Genomic DNA, 21,650 nt, shown 5'->3' on the forward strand with positions numbered 1-21,650 from the left:
TCGAGGCCCTGGGTTCGATTCCTCAGCACCACATAAGCAAAAAGAAAAAAGCCGCAAGTGGCGCTGTGGCTCAAGTGGTAGAGCGCTAGCCTTGAGCTGAAGAGCTGAGGGACAGCGCCCAGGCCCAGAGTTCAGGCCCCACGACCGGACCCAAAAAAAAAAAAAAAAAGAATTTAAAATGTGAGATAAATGGAATGTGGTCAGTTAAGGGGCAGCTGTTTATAGAGGCTCAGCACAAACTAGTGTCACGGAGTCCTGTGTGAGGGTCTCATAGCAGGACAAAGCTAAGAACAGAAGAAAAGGGGGCAGACAGGGCCAGGATCTAGGGACTGCCATTTGTTAGTTTAAGAATTCTGGAGAACCCCAAAATTCCAATTTAGAACCTGGTCTTCCAAGTCCTTACAAAAGTGCATTTTTATAAAGTTAGTTGTCTAGAATAATTTTATTTATTTTATTATTTGTTAGCTATTTTTTCCCCAGTACTGTGGTTTGAACTCGGGGCTTGGGCACTATTTGGCACCCTTAGCTTCTCTCTTAAGACTAGTGTTCTACCACCTGAGCCATAGCTCTACTTCTTTTTGATAGTTAATTGGAGATGAGAGTCTCTCAGACTTTCCAGACCAGACTGGCTCTGAACAGCAATCCTCAAATCTCAAGTCTCCAGAGTAGCTAGGATTACAGATACACATCAACACCATCTGATCCATTTGTTCTCATTATCATTTACATTGGTACTGTGACATGGACTCGGGATTTTACTTTTGCTAAGAAAGCACTCTACCTCATGAGCCATGCCTCCAGCCCCAGGCACTAGCCTTGAGCAAAAAGGAGCTCAGGGACTGCATCCAGGCTGTCCCAGGAATGGCAATAAATAAATCAATCCAATTGAATTTCTTATTTATTCATTTATTTCTGTACCAGGTTTGAACTCTTCTTCCTCCTCCTCCTCCTGCTCCTCTTCCCTCTATTTTCTAAATAAATCTCACTATGTAGCCAGCAAAAAGCCAGAAGTAGAGGCATGGCTTGAGTGGTAGGTCTCTCCAGTTAAGGAGAACTTGAGGCCCAGAGATTAAACCCCACATGGTACCAGCACAAAAAAAAGAAAATAGAAAAATAAGTAAATAAATAAATAAATAGTAAGCTGGGCACCAGTGGCTCACGCCTGTAATCCTAGCTACTCAGGAGGCTGAGATCTGAGGAACAGGGTTCAAAGCCAGCCTGGGCAGGTACATCCATGAGACTCTTATCTCCAATAAACCACTAGAAAACCGGAAGTGGCTCTGTGGCTCAAGTGGTAGAGCACTTTCCTTGAGCTGAAGAGTGCAGGGACAGCACCCAGGCCCAGAGTTCAAGCCCCACAACTGACAATAAATAAATAAATAGTAAGTAACAATATGTTCTGAAGTCATGAAGGATTAAAGGAACAGATGTATATAGAGACATACTTTAGTTAAGGTATAAATGCCTTAAGAATAAAATGAGGTCTCACTGGTTTCTTCATGACCAGCACTTACACCTATGCATGGCACCTGAACTGTTCCCAAGAGTGTTTGTTGAGTGAATGAGCCAATAAAAGGATTAACTTTGAATAAATAAATATAATATATAAAAAACAAATGAGTGTCAGCTGACAAGTTGCTCAGTGACTATGGCACTACTGAGGACTTCACTTATAACATTAAGTTCCTTGGAGCTGAGATGTAGCTCAGTGGCAAAGTGCTTGCCTAACAAGTGCAATGTCCTGGGTTTAAGCCTCAGTACCAAAAGAGAAAAGACAAGAAAAATATAGTTTATTATTTATTAAATTGTAATATTTTAGTAGCAAAGATTAATCTGCATATATGTGGACTTGCATTTACATATTTATTCATTTAACAAGTTTTTAGTAAGTGCCTAGGAGGTATAGTTCTAAAGCCTAGATATATAATGATGTTGGTTAGTTTTGAAAAGATGATTACCATGATTTTTAAAGAATAGAGCTTTGATCCTCAGGAAAAAGGTAAATATGTTCCCTCTTAGTTGCTGATTGGCTTTAATTTTTTAAGTAAAATTAAAATTTCTTTTTAGGAAAGTGTGTGAGTAAACTTTCTGGTATTATGGCAAAATAGCTGAGATAATTAACTTGTGAAATAAAAAGCTTATTTTGGCTTCCTAGTTTGGAAGTTCTGGTCCATGATCAATAAATAGTTCTATTGCTTCTGGTGGGAGCGCTAGACAACAAAGGCATGGAGTGTTTAGTGGAACAAGCCACTGACATCATGAGCCAGTAAGCAAAGAGGAACAAAGAAAGGCCTGGGTACAATTCTGGTGATCTAAATAGCTCCCACAAGAACCTCCCTACCTTCCAAAGTTTCCATAATAGCACCACGCTGGGGACCAATCCTTTGTACGTGAACCTTTGGGAAAGTATGCATGACTGTAATCTTAGCTACTTGGCAAGCTGAGAATCGAAAGACGGCAGTTTGAGGCTAGCTTGGGCAGAAAAGTTCGTGAGATTCTTTCTAAACTCATAGCTGGACTCAGTAATATGTACCTATCATCATAAGCTATATGGGAAGCTGAGATTGAATAGATCTTGGTTCCAGGAAACCTTAGGCAGAAAGCTCCATCTCAACAGAAAGATGCTGAGATGGCTGCATGCACTTGTCATCATAGCTAGGAAGAGAAGTATAAAATAGATGGATCAAGGTCTAGGCCTACTCCCAGACAGGAAGTGAGACCCTATTTCAAAACTGACCAGTGCAGCCAGGTGCCAGTGGCTCACACCTATAATCCTAGCTACTCAGAAGGCTGAGATCTGAGGATCACAGTTCAAAGCCAGCCAGGGCAGGAAAAGTCCGTGAAACTCTTATCTCCAATAAACCACAAGAAAACCGGAAGTAGCTCCGTAGCTCAAGTGGTAGAGCACTAGCCTTGAGATGAAGAGCTGAGAGACAGTGCTCAGGCCCAGAATTCAAGCCCATGACCAACAAAAACAAACAAAAAACAAAACACTGACCAGTGCAAAAAAGAACTGGGGGTATAGCCTGTCACATGAAAAGCCCTGAGTTCAAAACCCCAGAAGACCCAAATTAGCAGAAGGTAACATTTCTAATTACTTTTTCCTATTTTCAGCCATTATTTAGCTAAACAATATTCAGTGATTTTTGTGTGTTTCTTTGCTGGTACTGGGGCTTATACTTGGAGCTTCGCACTCTTGCCTAGCTTTTTCACGTAAGGCTTGTGCTTTACCACTTGAGCCACACTTCCACTTCCAGCATTATTTATTTATTTATATATTTTTTTGCTGGTTCTAGGGCTTGAACTCATGGCTTGGGCACTATTCTTTATGCTCAAGGCTAGCACTTGAGCCACAGTGGCACTTCTAGCTTTTCTGAGTAGTTTATTGGAGATAAGAGTCTCACAGGGACTTTTCTAGCTAGGCTGGCTTCAAACCATGATCCTTAGATCTCAGCCTCCTGAGTAACTAGGATTACAGGTGTGAGCCACTGGTGCCAGGCAACATTTTTTTTTTTTATCTTTTTGAGTGACAGTTCTGGGGCTTGAACTCAGGATCTGGGTGCTGTAACTGAGCTTTTTGACCATTTGACCAGAACTCCACTTCTAGCTTTTTTGGTGCTTAATTGTAAATAAGAGTCTCACAGACTTTTCTGCCCAGCCTGGCTTCAAACCACAATCCTCAGATCTTGACCTCCCAAGTAGCAAGGATTACAGGCATAAGCCACTGGTACCCAACTTCCTCTTCTAGCTTTGTTTGTTAGTTGAAATTAAGATTCTGTCCAGATTTGTCTCCTAGATGGCTTTGAATCAAGATCCTCAGATTTCAGCTTCCTGACTAGTTAGGATTACAAGCATGAGCCACCATGCTCAGCTATATTTAATAATTTTTTAAAGCAACAGGTCAAGGAAATACAATATTAAGTAATGGGTTAAAAGCTAGATAATAGGCACTGAGATGACTGGAAATCTAATCTTCTAATTCTTTAAATCAGACTGATGATGTCACTAGGGAAAAGAGGGTCAGTTGGAACCTGGTGTCTGGCAGTTGCTGGAGAAGGTGTGACTGGGCAGAAGGTATCCAGAATCCACTGTGGGGCCCTTAAGCCACAAAGCTGCCAACATTGTGTGTGCAGGCTATGTGCCAGAGACACAGGAAACTTTGGGACTGACAGAATTACCCATAATGGAGAATAACTCTCCACAGTTGGTGACTCCAGCATCAGTGAAGGCCATCATCTCAAGGATTGAAGCTGCCCAGCTAACTCGAGCTCGTGAGGTAATGTGTAAGGAAAGTACCTTTCTATTGGGATCTGAAGTAGAAGCCAGGGACTGACCCCAGCCCTGGGAACTCAGTTCCTAGGATACTTGGCAGCCTGAATTTGCAGACAAATGAATTAAAAATACTGAGGTCCTATATTTGGCCTCTGCCTGGTGGGCTGGCATCAACCCCCAGGAGTGGGGGTGGGACCAGGATGGAAGCCAACCACAAGTAAGTGGGCAGGAAGGACCAGGATAGCTCATAGTGGTGGGTCCTGGGAGAGTGGGAAAAATGAAATATTTTTAAATTCAGAGTCTGTGATTGACAAATTGCAGAATCCCTTAAGCCATGAGGATCAAAGGTTCAGATCTCCCTGTATATGACTGAGGGTCTAGTTTTCATTTGAGCCTCTAATTCTGAGGGTTTCTTGGGACCTCATTTTTTCCATGTTGCTTCCTTTTGAAGGGAGAGGTTAAGAAGCCCAAGCAAGTTCTGAAATTTAATAAAAAGAAATATAGGACTGGGGGTTGGGAAGGTAGCTCAGTGGTAGAGTGCTTGCCTTGCATGCATGAGGCCCTGGGTTCAATTCCTCAGTACCAAATAAGCAGAAAAAGCTGGAAGTGGTGCTCTGGCTCAAGTGGTAGAGCGCTAGTCTTGAGCTGAAGAGCTGAGGGACAGCACCCAGGCCCAGAGTTCAGACCTCAGGACCGACAAAAAAAAAAAAAAAAAGAAAAGGAATATGGGCTGGGAAGGTGGCTCAGCGGTAGAGTGCGTGCCCTAGCATGCATGAAGCCCTGGGTTCCATTCCTCAGTACCACATAAACAGAAAAAGCAGGAAGTGGTGTTGTGGCTCAAGGGGTAGAGTGCTAGCCTTGAGTAAAATAAGCTCAAGGACAGTGCCCAGGTCCTGATTTCAAGCCCCAGGGCTGGCAAAAACAAAACAAAACAAAATATTTGAGGTGTGTGTTTATTATTGCTGACCTTAATCAAAATGATAAGGGCTGACACTTTTTTGTTTATTTATTTATTTATTTTTGGGTCTAGTCGCGGGGCTTGAACTCTGGGCCTGGGCGCTGTCCCTCAGCTCTTCTGCTCAAGGCTAGTGCTCTACCACTTGAGCCACAGTGCCACTTCCGGCTTGTTTCTTTTTTGCTTATGTGGTGCTGAGGAATTGGACGCAGGGCCTCAGGCATGCAAGGTAAGTGCTCTACCACTGAGCCACCTTCCCAGCCCCAGGGCTGACACTTTTTGTTATTTACAAGTACTATTCTAAGCATTTTACAAATACTAATTCATTTATTCCTTATAAAAACCTACAGGACATAAGAATGTAATAATCCCTACCAATTGAAAAGCAAAACAAGGCTGGGGATGTGGCTTAGTGGTATAAGCACTCGGCCTAGCATGCATGAGGCCCTGGGTTCGATTTCTCATTACCACATACACAGAAAAACCAGAAGTGGTGCTGTGGCTCAAGTGGTAGAGTGCTAGCCTTGAGCAAAATAAGCTCAGGGACAGTGCCCAGGCCCTGAGTTCAAGCCCCAGGACTGTCATTTTAAAAAATAAATAAAAGTCAAACAAACAACAACTATAAGCAATCCCTGAGAAGACTAGTTACTTAGTTCAATGTCAGTCTAGGTAGAAAAGTCTATGAGACTCTTTTTTTTTTTTTTTGCTGGTCATGGGGCCTGAACTCTAGGCCTGGGAACTGTCCCTGAGCTCTTCAGCTCAAGGCTAGCGCTCTACCACTAGAGCCACACCACCATTTCCAGCCTTTTCTGCTTATGTGGTACTGAATTGAACTCAGGGCCTCATGCATGCAAGCAAGCACTCTACCACTGAGCCACCTTCCCAGCCCTCTATGAGACCCTTATCTCCAATAAACCACACACACACACACACACACACACACACACACACACACACACACACACTCAGGGCCTCATGCATGCAAGCAAGCACTCTACCACTGAGCCACCTTCCCAGCCCTCTATGAGACCCTTATCTCCAATAAACCACACACACACACACACACACACACACACACACACACACACACACACACACACACACACACACACACACACACACACACACACTGGAAGTAGAGCTGTGGCTCTTGAGCAAAAAAGGTCAAGGACAGCACTCAGGCTCTGAGTTCAAGCCTCAGGACTGGTACACACACACACACAACAACAACCAAAAAATAAAATACCCTGAGACCTAAACAAGTTGAATGACTTATCTTAGGCCATGCTGCTAGCACAGAGCTTGTGGCTTGAGTCTACACTCCCCCAACCCCCAATATTGCAATGTGATATCTCCCATATAGGATATTTCTAACCAGCTCTCAGACATTTTGGGCAATGTCAATAGTGTCATCAACTGCTTCCAGGAAGAATTAGGATATGATTTAAAAGAAAAGGCAATAATTCATGTTGGACAAATGGAAAAAAAGAGATACATCTTGCTGGATAAAATTGCCTCTTTCTCCAAAGATGCTGAGATGAAAGAGAAACACCTGTATGACATCTTCTGCTGGCTGAGTGACTGGGGTGAGTCTGTGAATAAATACAGCTCTGAATGTAGGTGCCTTTTCCCCAAGATGCTGGTCCCAGTTCACTCAGTTTCTTCCTTTCTCTACTTAATATAATCTGGGAGAGGGATGAGTGTGGTAGATGTAAGGAGAACAAAGGACACACTGCAATACCCTTTCCCCAATGAAGCTCTGTGTGTGCTGCTTCTGTGGTTTGAACATAGGTTCTGGGTTCTACCCCTAGGCTCTATCCCTGGGCTTGTTTGTTCAAGGCTAGCACTCTACCACCTGAGCCACAGCTTTACTTCCAGCTTTTTGGTGGTTAATTGGAGGTAAGAGTCTCATGAGCTTTCCTGTCTGGGCTGGCTTCAAACCATGTTCTTCAGATCTCAGCTCCTAAGTAGCTAGGATTATAGCTGTGAGCCACCAGCATCTGGCTCCCAGTAAAGCATTTTACCACTCAGATCACAGTACTTCACCTCTACTCCCCAAAGGGAATCAGCGAAAGTTCTCATTGCAGTGACAAATATCTGAAAGAAACAAGTGGATGGATACAAGATTTACAGTATTTTGGCTATGGCTTCAGAGGGCCAGTCCATGGTCCTTTGGCCCTCCCTTTTGCTTCTGGCATTAGTGGGCATGGAATATCATGGTGATGAGACTATCTGGCTGAGAGGATGCTTACCTCATGGCAGCCACGAAGCAGAGAGTAGTAACAGGAAAGGGAGGGGTAGAATATACCCTTCCAAGGCACACACCCCTGAGATGCACTTCGTCCAACTTTGCCCCACATTCCAGTTTTCTACCACCTCCCCATAGTTTGTTTACATTCTGGTTTTTTTTTTTTTTTTTGCCAGTCATGGGGCTTGAACTCTGGGCCTGGGTGCTGTCCCTCAGCTCTTCAGCTCAAGGCTAGCACTCTACCACTTGAGCCACAGCGCCACTTCTGGCTTTTTTCTGCTCATGTGGTGCTGAGGAATTGAACCCAGGACCTCATGCATGCAAGGCAAGCAGAACTCTACCATTGAGCCACCTTCCCAGCCACTTGTTTACATTCTGAACCTATCAATGGTTAAGCTATTCACTAAGTCAGAGCCCTCATGATCTAATTGTCTCTGAAAATGTTCTCACAGAAGTGTGCTTTACTAATCTCCTGGGTATCTCTCAATCTAATCAAGTTACCAGTCAAGATTAACTAGCATTGGAACAGAAATAGAATCTCTTAAGTACAAGTCATTTAGGTGTGGACCAGCTGCATATAACCCTGAAGTCAGTGCTACCCCATCTGGATCAACGTCACCTTGTCACAAGAATTGTGTGCTGGGAAGTGTACTCTATGCTGTAGTATTGGGAGAAGATATAGGGATGTCTGCTACCTATTTCATACTGCTATTATCCTGGGAGCTTTCAGTTCAGTAAGCCTTTAGACCTCAAGAAGTAAGAATGCAGCTGAACACTGGTGGCTCACACCTGTAATCCTAGCTACTCAAGAGGCTGAGATCTGAGGATCACAGTTCAAAAGCAGCCAGAGCAGGAAAGTCTGTGAGATTCTTATCTCCAATAAACCACTAGAAAGCCGGAAGTGGTGCTGTGGCTCAAGGCGAGTGCTCTAGTGTTTGGCTCAAGCGGTAGAGTGCTCGCCTTGAGCTGAAGAGCTGAGGGACAGCACCCAAGCCCAGAGTTCAAGCCCCATGAACGACAAAAAAAAAAAAAAAGAATTAAAAATGCTGTCCAGGCTTGGTGGTACATACCTGAAATTTCAGCATTTGGGAGACTGAGGCTGGAAATTTGAGATTTGAGCAAAGCACTGGTGGCCTACTAAAAAAAAAAAAAAAAAGCCAGAAATGGAGCTGTGGCTCAAATGATATAGCCCTAGCCTTGATCAAAATAAAAGCTCAGGAACAGTGTCCAGGCCCTGAATTCAAGCCCCATTCAAGCGGCAGGATTGGCACAAACAAACAAAAAGAGAGCACAGACTGAAAAGTTGAGAGTTGAGAGTTCAATGCCAGCCTAGGCCACATAGTGAGATCTTATCTCAAATAAAGAACTAAGCAAGCAATTGACTACATTTATTTAATTGGTCAGATGATGCCCTAGGCAATGAGTACAGACATCTGGCTGGTCTTATAGTACCTAATGTCTATTTTGTATTTCTACATGGCAAGCCTTGTGTTAATCATTTGTTTTTTTGTTTTGTTTTGTTTTTTGCTGGTTGTGGGGCCTGAACTCTGGGCCTGCCTGGACACTGTCCCTCAGCTCAAGGCTAGCACCCACCCACTTGAGCCACAACACTACCTCCCGCTTTTTCTGCTTATGTGGTGCTGAGGATTGAACCCAGGGCCTCAGGCATGCAAGGCAAGCGCTCTACCATTGAGCCACCTTCCCAGCCCATTGTGTTAATCATTTGATGTGTGTTGTCTCATTTAATCCTCTTCCAACTCTTTCACAGGGAGGAAACTGAGGCTCAGGAAAATAAATTACCTGGCCAGCACACATAGCTAATCCAAGGTGAAACTAGTTCGATTTCAGAGCTGCTACAAGCCCTGTTAGTTAAAGGACAACCTGTCTTCAACCTGCCCTTTCTTTTTGTCCAGGTGACAGTTTGACCTATGAGATCAAGAGGAGTGAGAAAGAAGAGGAGGCCTTGGATGAGTGGACTGAGGTGATGGAGAAAGTATTACCTCTCTCCCTCATGGCCACCAAAGGAGGCATCGAATCTCTCGTTTCCCTGTGTTCCACTCTCATTGAAAATCAAAAGAAAAAGGCAAGAAGTAGGTTCCCAGAGTACCTGGGAGAAGAGCTGAGTGGTAATGGGGTCGATGATATCTCAGGGGAAGAAGTCATAGGCCAGATCTTCAGAGGTGTTTCCTAGTCTCCTTCATAACAAAAGTACAAAACATTGTACAGTGGGAGCTCAGAGAAGGGAACAGGAACATTGGACTCAACATTGGACTCAACAAGGAACACTGGATCACAGAGCAGTTCTGATTGCCATGGGGGTGAAGATAGGAGTAAAGTGGAAATGGACCCACGGATGCTTCCTGGAGCTATGGTGTCGTGAGAGTTTTGTGGAACAGGGGCTGAAAAGCCAGGAAGACTATAGTATGAAGCTGGGTGCCAGTGGCTCATCTTAGCTACTCAGCAGGCTGAGATGTGAGAATCATGGTTCAAAGACAGCTGGGGCAGTAAGTATGTGAGACTCTTTGTCTCCAATGATCACCTAAAAGCCAGAAGTGTAGCTGTGGCTCAAGTAGTAGAGTCCTAGCCTCCTTGAGCACAAAAGTTCAGGGACAGCACCAGGTCCTGAGTTCAAGCTCCAGGACCAACACCAACATATACACCAAATCTCTCTCTCTCTCCTCTCTCTCTCTCTCCTCTCTCTCTCTCTCTCTCTCTCTCTCACACACACACACACACACACACACACACACACTATAGTTTGTAGCCAAAGACTGGAAGAACATTCTTTTCTCATTCTGAACCCAGTTGCTGAGTCAGGAAGTTTGGTGAGACTGTCAGAAGCCCTCTAGAGATTTCTAATCATGGCTTCTTGGGAGGTAGTTAGCTAACCTCAGGAATTTTACTCCCACTGAAACTGTAAGTGAGCTTAGATGATCTAACTCCTACATTTTTGTAGATTCAAAGCTTGAAGCTCAGAGAAGGAACCATTGAAAGGCTGCGCCAAAGGCAAGCCCCATATTCACTCAAGAGCAAGGGCCTTGGCATGAGACTGATTTCAGTTGGGACTCCATTTCTGCCAAATTTCAAGCTATGTGACTTTGGGCAAGTTACTTCATCTCTCTGAGCTTTGGTTTCTTCATATATAAAATGACAAGGACACTAACTCCCTGCAGGGTTATGGGGAGGCTTCCACAAAGTGTGAGGTATCTGCCATTATGCATAATCAACAGTAACTCACATTAGCATTTTCACTGATTCTCCTAGATTGTTATCAGTCATTGATTCTTGTGGCTCATTATCAGTCAAGTAAGATTGAAAATTGGGGAGGGGACAGAGGAAAATGGATGCAGAGACTATCTTTCCTACAGTTTTTTGTTTTGTTGCTCATGGGGCCTGAACTCTGTGCCTGGGAGCTGTCCTTCAGCTCTTCAGCTCAAGGCTATCACTCTTTAGCCACAGCGCCACTTCCAGCTTTTTCTGCTTATATGGTGCTGAGGAATCTAACCCAGGGCCTTTATGCATGCAAGTCAAGCACTCTACCACTGAGCCACCTTCCCAGCCCTTTCTTATAGTTTTTAAATGTTTTTGGTTTTTCTTTTTCTGGTCCTGGGGCTTGAACTCAGAGGCCTGGGCACTGTCTCTGAGCCTCTTTGTGCTCAAGGCTAGCATTCTACCACTTTGAGCCACAGTACCACTTCTAGCTTTTTCTGAGTAGTTTATTGGAAATAAGAGTCTCACAGACTTTCCTGCCCAGGCTGGTTTTGAACTGTAATCCTCAGATCTCAGTCTCCTAAGTAACTAGGATCACAGGCATGAGCCACTGGTGCGCAGATAACTACACTATTTCTTAAAACACAGTTATTTGTAGGCCAGGTGTTGATTGCTTACACTGTAATCCTAGCTACTCAAGAGGCTGAGATCTGGGGATCACGGTTCAAAGCCAGCCTAGGTTTATAAGTCTGAGAGACTCTTATCTCCAGTTAACCAGCAAAAGACCAGAAATGGAGCCAGGTGCCAGTGGCTCAGTCCCAGCGCCTTCTTTTTACCTAATCCTAATCCCAAAGAGGGATGCACAAGAATTTTGGACAAGTAGGATCTGTAGATCTGTGTAATTTTTTTCCAGTGAGTTTTGTTACCTCTTCATAAGAGTTCCCCCCGCTCTTTTCTTTTCCTGTCTACCTCTCCCAGTGTCTAAACACACCTTCTGGAAGAACTGGTTGGAAAAAAACTCAAAAAAGTCTGCACAGCACCTTCAGCCACTGAGCCCAGAGCTGATGCTCCAGGACAAGGGCATCACCAATACAAAGGTCTCTGAGGTGACATCCATGCTGCAGGAGCTCTTAGACTCCACCATGTTTAATAAGGGGGAGGCCAGAGCCATTAGGTATATGTCCACTATGGTAGAGAACCTCAACAAGGCCTTGATCCTCCAGCAAAAGGAGAATAACAGTCTGGAGACCAAATACAAGTACCTGGAGACAGAGATGACCAAAGAGCTTACCAATCAGAAGTTGCACTTCCAGAAGTCTACTGAAGCCCTTGAAAGCAAGAGGAATGCCCTACTAAAGCAGGTAGAGGTTCTAGGGAAAAAGTACCGTGAACTCCTTCAGACAAATCACAACCTCGAATTCCAACTGAAGCAGGCTCAGATGGCTACAGACCAAGCAAAAGTCCAGAAGAAGGTTTTCCTTATCCCCTCTGAATTCCCCAAGAAAGATACTCTTCTAAAAAAAGAAACATTCATGGAAGAAACCGACCTGGAGCCCCAGGAAGAGGAAGAAGACCTGGTTTCTTTACTTCCCCCATTTCCCATTACCTCAGCCTGGGTCAATGAGAGTACATCTTCAACACAGCCACTTTCCACCATTAGCCCAGAGTTGAGGACTGCAGATATATTCAGTGACAAGGACACTGGCAACCTTGTGCCACCCTCAGAGGGTGACTTTCCTACAGAAAAGGAAAGAATGGTGGCAGAAAGCCCAGGCCCTGAAGACAGAGATCAGGAAGGCCATTTCCAAGAGAAAGGAGCCCAAATGAAATCCTACCTGTCCCCAGAGACTTTGGAGAGAGAAGTTGAGCGCAGGAAGGAGGAGTTTATCTGGGAGAGGAAGAGGCAGCAATGGATGCAGGAGGAAGAGAGATGGCTACAGAAACAGAGGAAGTGGGCCCAGCTGGAGCTGGAGCACCAGAACAGGCTGCGACAGTGGGAAATGGAGGCAGCCTCCAGGCAGCAGCCGCAGAAGAAACTCTCTGGCCTGGAAGAGGATCCAAAGGAGGACAGGAGGATCTTCATCACCACCAACCAGTGGAGGAATCTGGAGAAGGCAGACAGGTCATCGGTGCCTCCCCCGAGGCGGGCTCAGTCAGCTCGTCAAGGCAAGCAGCCACAGATGCCTGGGTCCCTACGTGCACAGCAGCGAGGTCTGGGAAACCAGAGGGCAGTGAGTTCAGTTGAACTTACCCCAACATCAAAAACCAGCCAGATTCCCAGCAGGCCCAAGAAATCTGCTTCCTTTCCCATCACTGGTACATCCATTCGAAGGGTGACCCGACCCTCTGTGCAGAGATCTTTGGTCATCCCTAGAGAGAAGGTATACCACATGAACATGGAGGCCCAAAGGCAGAACCTGCAGCTTCTGAGGAGTCACTCAAAGCTGGCACTACCGAACCACCTGAGCAGCAAGGCCCTGACACTCATCACTACCACCATGGATCTGAGCTCTGGCAGGCTGCAGTGCCTGTGCCAAAAGTACATCCTCTACAGACACTTCCAGAGCTTCCGGTAGGTGCCCTGGCAGCCACTAGGCACCCACCCACACCCACTGAAATGTGGAGCAGAGCCAAAACACTAAAGGAGAGGAGTATTGGCAAGGAGCCAGGAAGAAATTACTCAGGTCCAGACCAGGTCTCCTGAGGGAAGGGACTAGCAAAGGCTGCTGGTCTCTACTTGGGCAACCCAAAGTATGGGAGGTAGAGCCTTTACATATGCTTTCCTTGTGAGCTTTTCCTCCAAGACTGCTACTCCATTTTCTCCCTCCCTCCCTTCCTTTCTAGCTCTCAAATCTCTTTCTTCCTTTCTCCTTCCTTCCTCCCTTTCTCCTTTCCTTCCTTTTTGTGTCAGTCTTGGGGCTTAAACTGACCGGGCACAGACCGTGATTCATTCTCTCTCTCTCTCCTCTCCCCACCCCCCCTCTTTACTTAAGGCTAGCACTTAAGCCACAATTCCACTTCCAACTTTTTGGTAGTTAACTGGACGTAAGAGTCTCACATACTTTCCTGCCCAGGCTAGCTTTGAATGATGATCCTCAGATCTCAGCCTCCTGGGTAGCTAGGATTACAGGTGTGAGCCACTAGAGCCCAGCTCTGCTTCTCTAGTTCCTCCTTGCTTCCTGTCATTCTATCACTCACTGACTAGGCTCCCCCCATTTGCTTGACTTTCCATTTCCAGCCCAGTCCTAAGGCTCCTCACTTCATCCCATCTCCTACTTTTCTGTGCCCTACTTTTCCAGGCTCCTACCCACCTCCATTTCTCCTCTTGCTCACAAGAATTACAAAACACAGACATCTCTAGTCAATCAACTTGGGGAAGCAGAGGCTTCTCCACCCCCTGAGTTGTTTCTCTTCTCTTCCCAGGCAAGAGGTGATGAGCCACATACAAATCTTACAAGAAATGAGGATCTCTTACAAGATCCCAAGCTTCTATATTTTACTAGAAAACATCGACCACCAGCAATGCCTTGGCCTGCAGACCTGGACAGACAAGCAGAAGTACTTAGAGGCCAAGCGCAAGGAGTGCCTGAACCGCATGGTGACCATGTTCCCCCAGGTGGGCCTGCTGCTCTGCTGCCTGCTGTCAAAGGAGTCAGCCCAGCCAGTGGATCGTGCCAGGAAGTGACCCTACAGTGGCCACTGGGGGTGTGACTAGAAGGCAGGCAGGCAGGGGAGGGGGGACAGATGGGAAATGAGAATGCTGATCTGGTTCTGGTCAAGGTCTCTGAACCAGGAAGAAGTGAAGGTGATACTGAGCCTGAGATAAAGAGAGAGCTTCCAATCTATGCTGATGATGGAGGGCAAGTTTCAGAAAGAGCAGAGGCCTAGGCTGGTGGCTCATGCCTATAATCATAGCTACTCAGGAAGCTGAGATCTAAGGATTGAGGTTTCAAGCAGGAAGTAACAATCTGAGAATTGAGGTTCTAAGCCAGACTGAGAAGGAAAGTTATCTCCAGTTAACCAGCATAAAGTGGAGCTGTGGCACAAGTGGTAGAGTACTGGTTTTGAGCACAAAAGCTCAGGGACAGAGCCCAGGCCCCAAGTTCAAGCCCAGGCACACACACACACACACACACACACACACACACACACACACACACACACACACACACACACACGATATTCAGGGGAAAAGAGATAGAGAAGAAGAGAAAGAGGGCTGGGAAGGTGGCTCAGTGGTAGAGCACTTGCCTTGCATGCATGAGGCCCTGGGTTCAATTCCTCAGCAACACATAAGCAAAAAAGAAAAAAGCCAGAATTGGCGCTGTAGCTCAAGTGGTAGAGCGCTAGCCATGAGCTGAAGAGCTGAGAGACAGCACCCAGGCCCAGAGTTCCGGCCTCATGACTGGGACCCTCCCCCACCCCCCAAAAAAGAGAAAGAGTGGAAGAGAGAGAGAGTATGAATGAATTAGAACATTTTGGGAATATTAATAGCTTTGTCCCTATTATTTGAGCATTGGATCTGCATCCCTGCCATCTTGTGTATGGGAGGAATAGCTATGAGTATTAGACCATTATATGCCAAGCTCTTCATCTGCAGATTCTTCAGTGCACGTCTAGATGTATAGCCCTAGCTTAGGAATGATTGGAAAGGATTAGTTCTAATTGCTTCTCCCCTCCCTCAACTACCAGGAGCAGAGAAGCAGGGAGTGCTGGTGTGCTCCATAGAGGGACTGCCAGTGGCTTGGAAGAAATCCCTCTAGTAGTCTCAGAATTTCTAGGCTCTGCCCTGGGTTGGATAAGGAAGTATCCTCCTGAGTCCTAAGCCGGGGTAACCTAGGGATTTGGTGCAAGTGCTGGTATCAGAGGGAAGAACCTTGGCCATGGAGGTTTCTTTCAATTCTGTACGTATCGTGTGTGTTTTAGCTTTGTTGCTCAAGGCTGGCACTCTCCTACTTGAGCCACAGCTCTACCTCAAGCTTTTCAGTGGTCAATTGGAGATAAGGATCTAATGGACTTCTCTGACCAGGACGGCTTTGAACCACAATCCTCAGATTTCTACCTTCTGAGTATCTAGGATGAGCCACCAGTACCCAGCTGTATGTACCACTTTGTAGTAGTCCTGATAAACCAACTCCTATAGTTGACTTCAAGTAACTTAGTAAGTTCATTTCAAGGTTGAGAAGGAACAGGGCCATATGATATTTTTTGGTGGCTCTGAGGGTTTTCCCAGCTCCTTGCCCAGTGCCAGGGCTGGGTATGAAGCTACTTGGAGTACTCCAGGCATCACCTGGTCCTCTGCTGTGTCCTTGCAAATACATTTTGTGACTTTCATTGCCCTGGCTCCCTTAAATTTTCTTCCTTCTGTTTTATCCACTGTCCAAATTCTTTACAAAGGAGAAAATAGACACTAACCAGTAAATAAGTAATGAAGGAGCTTCTAGGAAGGATCTGATACATGGGGGTTCAGGGGGTGGTGTGTGTGTGTGTGTGTGTGTGTGTTGGTCTTGGGGCTTGACCTCAGGACCTAGATTCTGTCCCTGAGCTTTTGTGCTCAAGGCTAGTGCTCTAACCACTTGAGCTTCAGCTACATTTTCAGCTTTTGGGTGGTTAATTGGAGATAAGAGTCTCATGGGCTTTCCTACCTGGACTGGCTTTGAATTGCAATCCTCAGATCTCAGCCTCCTGAGTAGCTAGTGTGAGCCAGTAGAGCCTGGCTGGTTCAGGGTTTCCAACTGGAGGGGTTCCCTAGGTCTTCCCCCCTCCTCTCAGCCCTGAATCCGGCCAGGAGCACTGTCAGACAGCTGACCTGGAGAAGGCATACTTTCTCGACACTCCAGGTTCCCTGATGTCCTCTGCTGGTTCTTGTCTAGCTCCAGCTGGAGTGTAACATTCATCTGAACATCCCTGAAGTCATCTCCCCAAAGCCCAGGAAATGCAAGTCATCCTCAGTCCCACGTCCCCAGCATGTCCGCTCTAGCGGCCCCATGTGCAAACAGCCCTCACTCTCCAAGCTCCGGGAATGTATGCCCCTGCGGATGGCCAGGTAAGTGCAAGGAAGTTGGGTGGGTGAGTGGGGAGTCAGGAAGCAGGGGTGACCACCTGGATGGTGGGCAGCACAGGCAAGAGCACAAATAGGCAAAGGATCTTGGCTGGAAGTCAGCCTAGGCAGAAAAGTCCATAAGACTCTTATCTCCAATTAATCAAAATTAAAATAATAAAAGCCAGAAAAGGAGCTGTGGCTCAAATGGTAGAGCACTAGCCTTGATTAAAATAAAGCTCAGGGGCTGGGAAGGTGGCTCAGTGGTAGAGCGCTTGCCTTGCATGCATGAGGCCCTGGGTTCGATTCCTCAGCACCACATAAGCAAAAAAAGAAAAAAAAAGCCAGAAGTGGCACTGTGGCTCAAGTGGCAGAGCCCTAGCCTTGAGCTGAAGAGCTGAGGGACAGCGCCCAGGCCCAGAGTCCAGGCCCCATGACCAGACCCCCCCCCAAAAAAAAATTAAATAAAATAAATAAAATAAAGCTCAGGAACAGTGTCCAGGCCTTGAAATCAAGCCCCAGGATTGGCGCGCGCACACACACACACACACACACACACACACACACACATATACACACACACATACACACACAGGGCCCAGACTGAAAAGTTGAGAGTTCAATGCTAGCCTAGGACACATAGTGAGATCCTATCTCAAATAAAGAACTAGGTGAATAATTGACTCCATTTATGTAATTAGTCTGATGTTGCACTAGGCAATGGGTACATACGTCTGGCTGGTCTTATAGTACAATAATAATACTGAATGTCTACTGTGTATTTCTACATGGCAGGCCTTGTGTTAATCAGCTGATATATGTTGTCTCATTTAATCCTCTTCCATAGAGAAAAGTGCCTATCTCCTTAGCTGCCCTGTCCAGCTCTGGTGCACTGACCCAGAAATGTGGGGCCATGTGTGGGCTTCAAGGACTAGCCTGATTATGTTGCAAACTAAGAAACTGACTCCAGGGGCTGGGTATGTGGCTTAGTAGTAGAGTGCTTGACTAGCATGCATGAAGCCCTGGGTTTGATTCCTCAGTACCATATACGCAGAAAAAGCCAGAAGTGGCACTGTGGCTCAAGTGGTAGAGTGCTAACCTTGAGCAAAAACTCAGGAACAGTGCCCAGGCCCTGAGTTCAACCCCCAGCACTGGCAGAAAGAGAGAGAGAGACACACACAGAGAGAGAGACAGAGAGAGAAAGAGAGACTAATGATTTACAACCAATCACTTAAAACCTTTTCTAGGGCTGGGAAGGTGGCTCAGTGGTAGAGCGCTTGCCTTGCATGCCTGAGGTCCTGGGTTTGATTCCTCAGCACCACATAAGCAAAAAGAAAAAAAGCCAGAAGTGGCGCTGTGGCTCAAGTGGTAGAGCGCTAGCCTTGAGCTGAAGAGCTAAGGGACAGCGCCCAGGCCCAGAGTTCAGGCCCCACGACCGGACCCAAAAAAAAAAAACCCTTTTCTACTCTGACAATTGAGTCAACATCTGCCATTGGTCTTTCCACATAAACAAACCTGATGCTTCTGACTGAGATCCCACCCCATCCACACCCCAGACTCAAACAGAGATAGTTTGTCTTGGGACAACCAAGAGCATCCATGCTACATCCAACCCAGCAGAAGCCTGGTTCAGGATTTCAGCTCTGAAGGCACAGAGTACCCTAGAAGAATCTTCAGGTAACCTCTCAGTCAGAGGAGCCCCAAAGAGCTCCCAAGGGAGTTTAGGAGCCCATGTTGAGAGGTGAGGGGTGACAAGAAGAGCAGGAAACAAATGCCATTTGAAAAGACAAGACAGCAAGGCCCAGTACCTTGGGCCTTATGGTCATGGAGAACTGGAGACTTCTCTGTCTTTTTCTTAATATCTAACTCTAAGTCTTTTATTTTTTTATTTAATTTAACTTATTTACATTCTCTTTTACTCACAGCCAACAGGGAAACCAGATGGGGGCCATCTGGAAAACTGATGTGTCCTCTTCTAGTCACCCAATAGAAAAGAAGACCCCTGCCAAACAAGCCTGGGACCAGGTAGGGGGATACCCAGATATCCCCCGACTGTTGGCAAGAGATGAGCAGGCATCCTAGCACAGAAGGGCCATTCAAAACCTGGTAAGGAACAGGGCTGGGAGTGACTAGGGATCATAATTCAAGGCCAGCCTGGGTTAAAAAAAAAAAAAGTTCAACCCAGGTACTGATGGTTCATGCCTAAAATCCTAGTTACTCAGGAGGCTGAGATCTGAGGCTCACAGTTCAAATCCAACCCAGGCAGGAAAGTACATGAGACTCTTATTTCCAATAAATTACTCAGAAAAAACCTGAAGTAGTGCTGTGGCTCAGTGCTGTGGTACAGTGCCAGCCTTGAGCAAAAGAAGCTCAAAGACATGTGCAAGTCCTGAGTTCAAGCTCCAGAACCAATGAAAAAAAAACAAAGAGCTTGAAAGCCCCAAACTCAATCAATGCTGTCACCTGTCATCCCAAGTTACTGGAGAAGCACAATGGTGGTCCAGAATAGCTGAAGTAGCAAACTTGCCTAGCAAACATGAAGCCTTGAGTTCAAACCCCAGCAACACACACACACACACACACACACACACACACACACACACACATGCTCTGAGACTTCAATAGTGACATCTTCAGATGTCTTCAGAGTGACAAAGAAGAACTAAACTTGTTCTATAACCAGAAAAACCTTCTGCTTTCCTTTTAGCTGCTCTTTCTAGCAACAGTTCTCAAGGAAATTAAAATGACAAAGGTAGGTCCAGGCCCAAGTCTCAGGGTTATCATATGATGTATGACATTTCTCAATCTCTCAACATGTCTACCTGGCTCTCTCAGAGAACCATCTCCAGGCCAAAGGCAAGATAGGCCTTAAAGCAGCTAGAATTGAAATCTTAAGCCACTATTACCTCTTTTGGCCCTGGCCCTGTCCAGGTCCCAATTAAAACATATCTGAAGATAACAGTTTGAATCCAGCCCAGGCATGAAAGTCCAGGAAACTCTTCTCTCCAATTAACCACCAAAAAGTCAAGAGTGGAGCTGTGGCTCAAATGGTAGGGCCCTTAGCATTGAGCACAAAAGCTCAGGAACAGCACCTAGGCTCTGCGTTCAAGCCCTAGGATTGGCACCAAAACAAAACAAAACAAAATCTCCAATAGAGAGAATATTGTGATGGCTGCCAATCTAACCTAAAAGGAACACATGTGTTGCTCTGTCTTTCCCAAAGGGACTTAGGTAAGAAAGAGTGGCAGAGCAGCCTTAGGGGTTAGGCCCCCCCCGCTGTGCCTCTGCCCTAAAGTGGTATGAATGTCCCAACTAGAAACCAGCATGACAGCCTACCCAATGTGGCTACCTAGAGTGCCACGCCAGGAGCATATGTGTAGTACTTGTTGATTTGGAGTTAACAGAGCTGAGAATAACTGAAACAATACAACTGTAGAACTAAGGAACTCAGGAGCCATCATCAGAAGCCTGTCCAGCTGAGGGGCTTCTAAGGCTCCACCGGGCATCCATGGGGACTCAAGGCTGGCCATTTTGTTCTTCCCCACACTTCTCCCAGAAATGGACACATAATGCCCTGTAATTGACCCCAAGCATTCATGGGGTTAGACTCTTTCAAATGTAAGTAGATAATGAAGAAATGAAATAATAAAACACCATAGAACAGCAGCTTTCTCCCCCCTCCTTGCCCCACTCTTTTTTTTCCCCCTGCTTTTCTTATAAAATGCAAAATCCTAAGATCCCTTCATGTCTCAAGCAGAGCTGTTCCACCCACACCCAGGCCTCCACTGGGATCTCAGCTACAGGCTGAAGCACTTATCAAAATATTGTTCCCAGTAAAGACAGCTTCCCCTTTCTAAGGGAATTTAGATGAATACAATTTTCTTCCCCCTTTTCCAACTTTGTACAGGATTATTTAATTTATTATTTGCTACTGGTGCAAAGGCAAGAGCCCTACTTCTTCTGTGTCCTTTGCCTATATCCTAGCTGGATCATCTTTTCACATCAGCCTGCTCCTAGGACCTCATAATCAATGATGGAAGGAGTGTGGATCTTGTGTGTGTGTGTGTGCACATGCGTGCATGTGCGCATGCACGCACATGTGCATGTCAGTCCTGGGCTTGAAACTCAGGGATCTGGGTTCTGTCCCTTATTTTTTTCACTCAAGGCTGGTGCTCTACTACTTGAACCACTCCTCTGTTTCTGCTTTTTGGTAGGTGGTTGGAAATAAGAGTCTCACAGACTTTTCTGCCTGGCTGGCTTCAATCAAAATCCTCAGATCTAGCCTCCTGAATAGCTAGGATTACAGGTGTGAGCCTTGTGTTGCCTTATAAGCCCTAAGCCTGTGCTCTCTGTCTGACAGGCAGAAAGACTGTATGTATCTACACACACTACATACTTTCTGAGGTTGGAGGTGAATCTTAGTTGAACTCTAACTGCCCTTCTCTTCCCATGCTCAGATTCATTCCTGCACAGCTATGCTATATGCTAGTCCCTGTGTGCCACAGAGAGGCATAAGAGCACAGACAAACATAGAAGTCTCACATGCTAGAGACAGACAAGAGGGCTGAGAATTTGGTATCTGAGACTGAGATGAGATGACATGAAGAAGAAACATGGGTTGGGAAGAAGTAAAGAAGATTAGCAGGACACCTGCAAAGGATGACATGTAAATTTATATGGAATTCTTTGCTTAAAGAAATGAATACTAGGAAGCTGTTATGGGGTGTAGAGTTAGGTTAAAGGGGGCAGACCAATGGAGGGAGAGTTAAAATGCAGTCATAATCCTGGGTGTAGATATGTGGAAATGGAACAGGGTAAATTGAGGGGATGGGTGCCAGTTGGAGACGAAGAATGATAATCAAGATGCACTGTACTCACAAACTAACAACTTGAAACCCCTTTGAACAATGACTTAAATTTAAAAA

At 45.8% G+C, this 21,650-nt stretch overlaps 1 protein-coding gene across 1 annotated transcript; it reads left to right on the forward strand.

The window, feature by feature from the left end:
• The first annotated feature begins 4,183 nt into the window (after positions 1-4,183).
• Fam186b (family with sequence similarity 186 member B) lies at positions 4,184-18,807 on the forward strand. The gene is made up of 7 exons (XM_042677737.1): positions 4,184-4,276; positions 6,591-6,813; positions 9,389-9,565; positions 11,664-13,257; positions 14,109-14,301; positions 16,559-16,731; positions 18,651-18,807. Exons 1-7 carry the CDS (start codon positions 4,184-4,186, stop codon positions 18,805-18,807), a joined length of 2,610 nt encoding a protein of 869 aa, XP_042533671.1.
• The last annotated feature ends 2,843 nt before the right edge of the window (positions 18,808-21,650 follow it).

The sequence above is a fragment of the Dipodomys spectabilis genome, unplaced genomic scaffold (assembly GCF_019054845.1).
Source record: "Dipodomys spectabilis isolate Male_0828 unplaced genomic scaffold, ASM1905484v1 ptg000039l, whole genome shotgun sequence".
Classification (NCBI taxonomy): domain Eukaryota; kingdom Metazoa; phylum Chordata; class Mammalia; order Rodentia; family Heteromyidae; genus Dipodomys; species Dipodomys spectabilis.

Coding starts and splice junctions, on each gene's coding strand:
- Fam186b (XM_042677737.1), top strand. CDS start 4,184: ATGGAGAATAACTCTCCACAGTTGGTGACTCCAGCATCAGTGAAGGCC. Junction 6,814..9,388: donor CTGCTGGCTGAGTGACTGGG/GTGAGTCTGTGA, acceptor CTTTTTGTCCAG/GTGACAGTTTGACCTATGAG. Junction 16,732..18,650: donor ATGCCCCTGCGGATGGCCAG/GTAAGTGCAAGG, acceptor TTTTACTCACAG/CCAACAGGGAAACCAGATGG.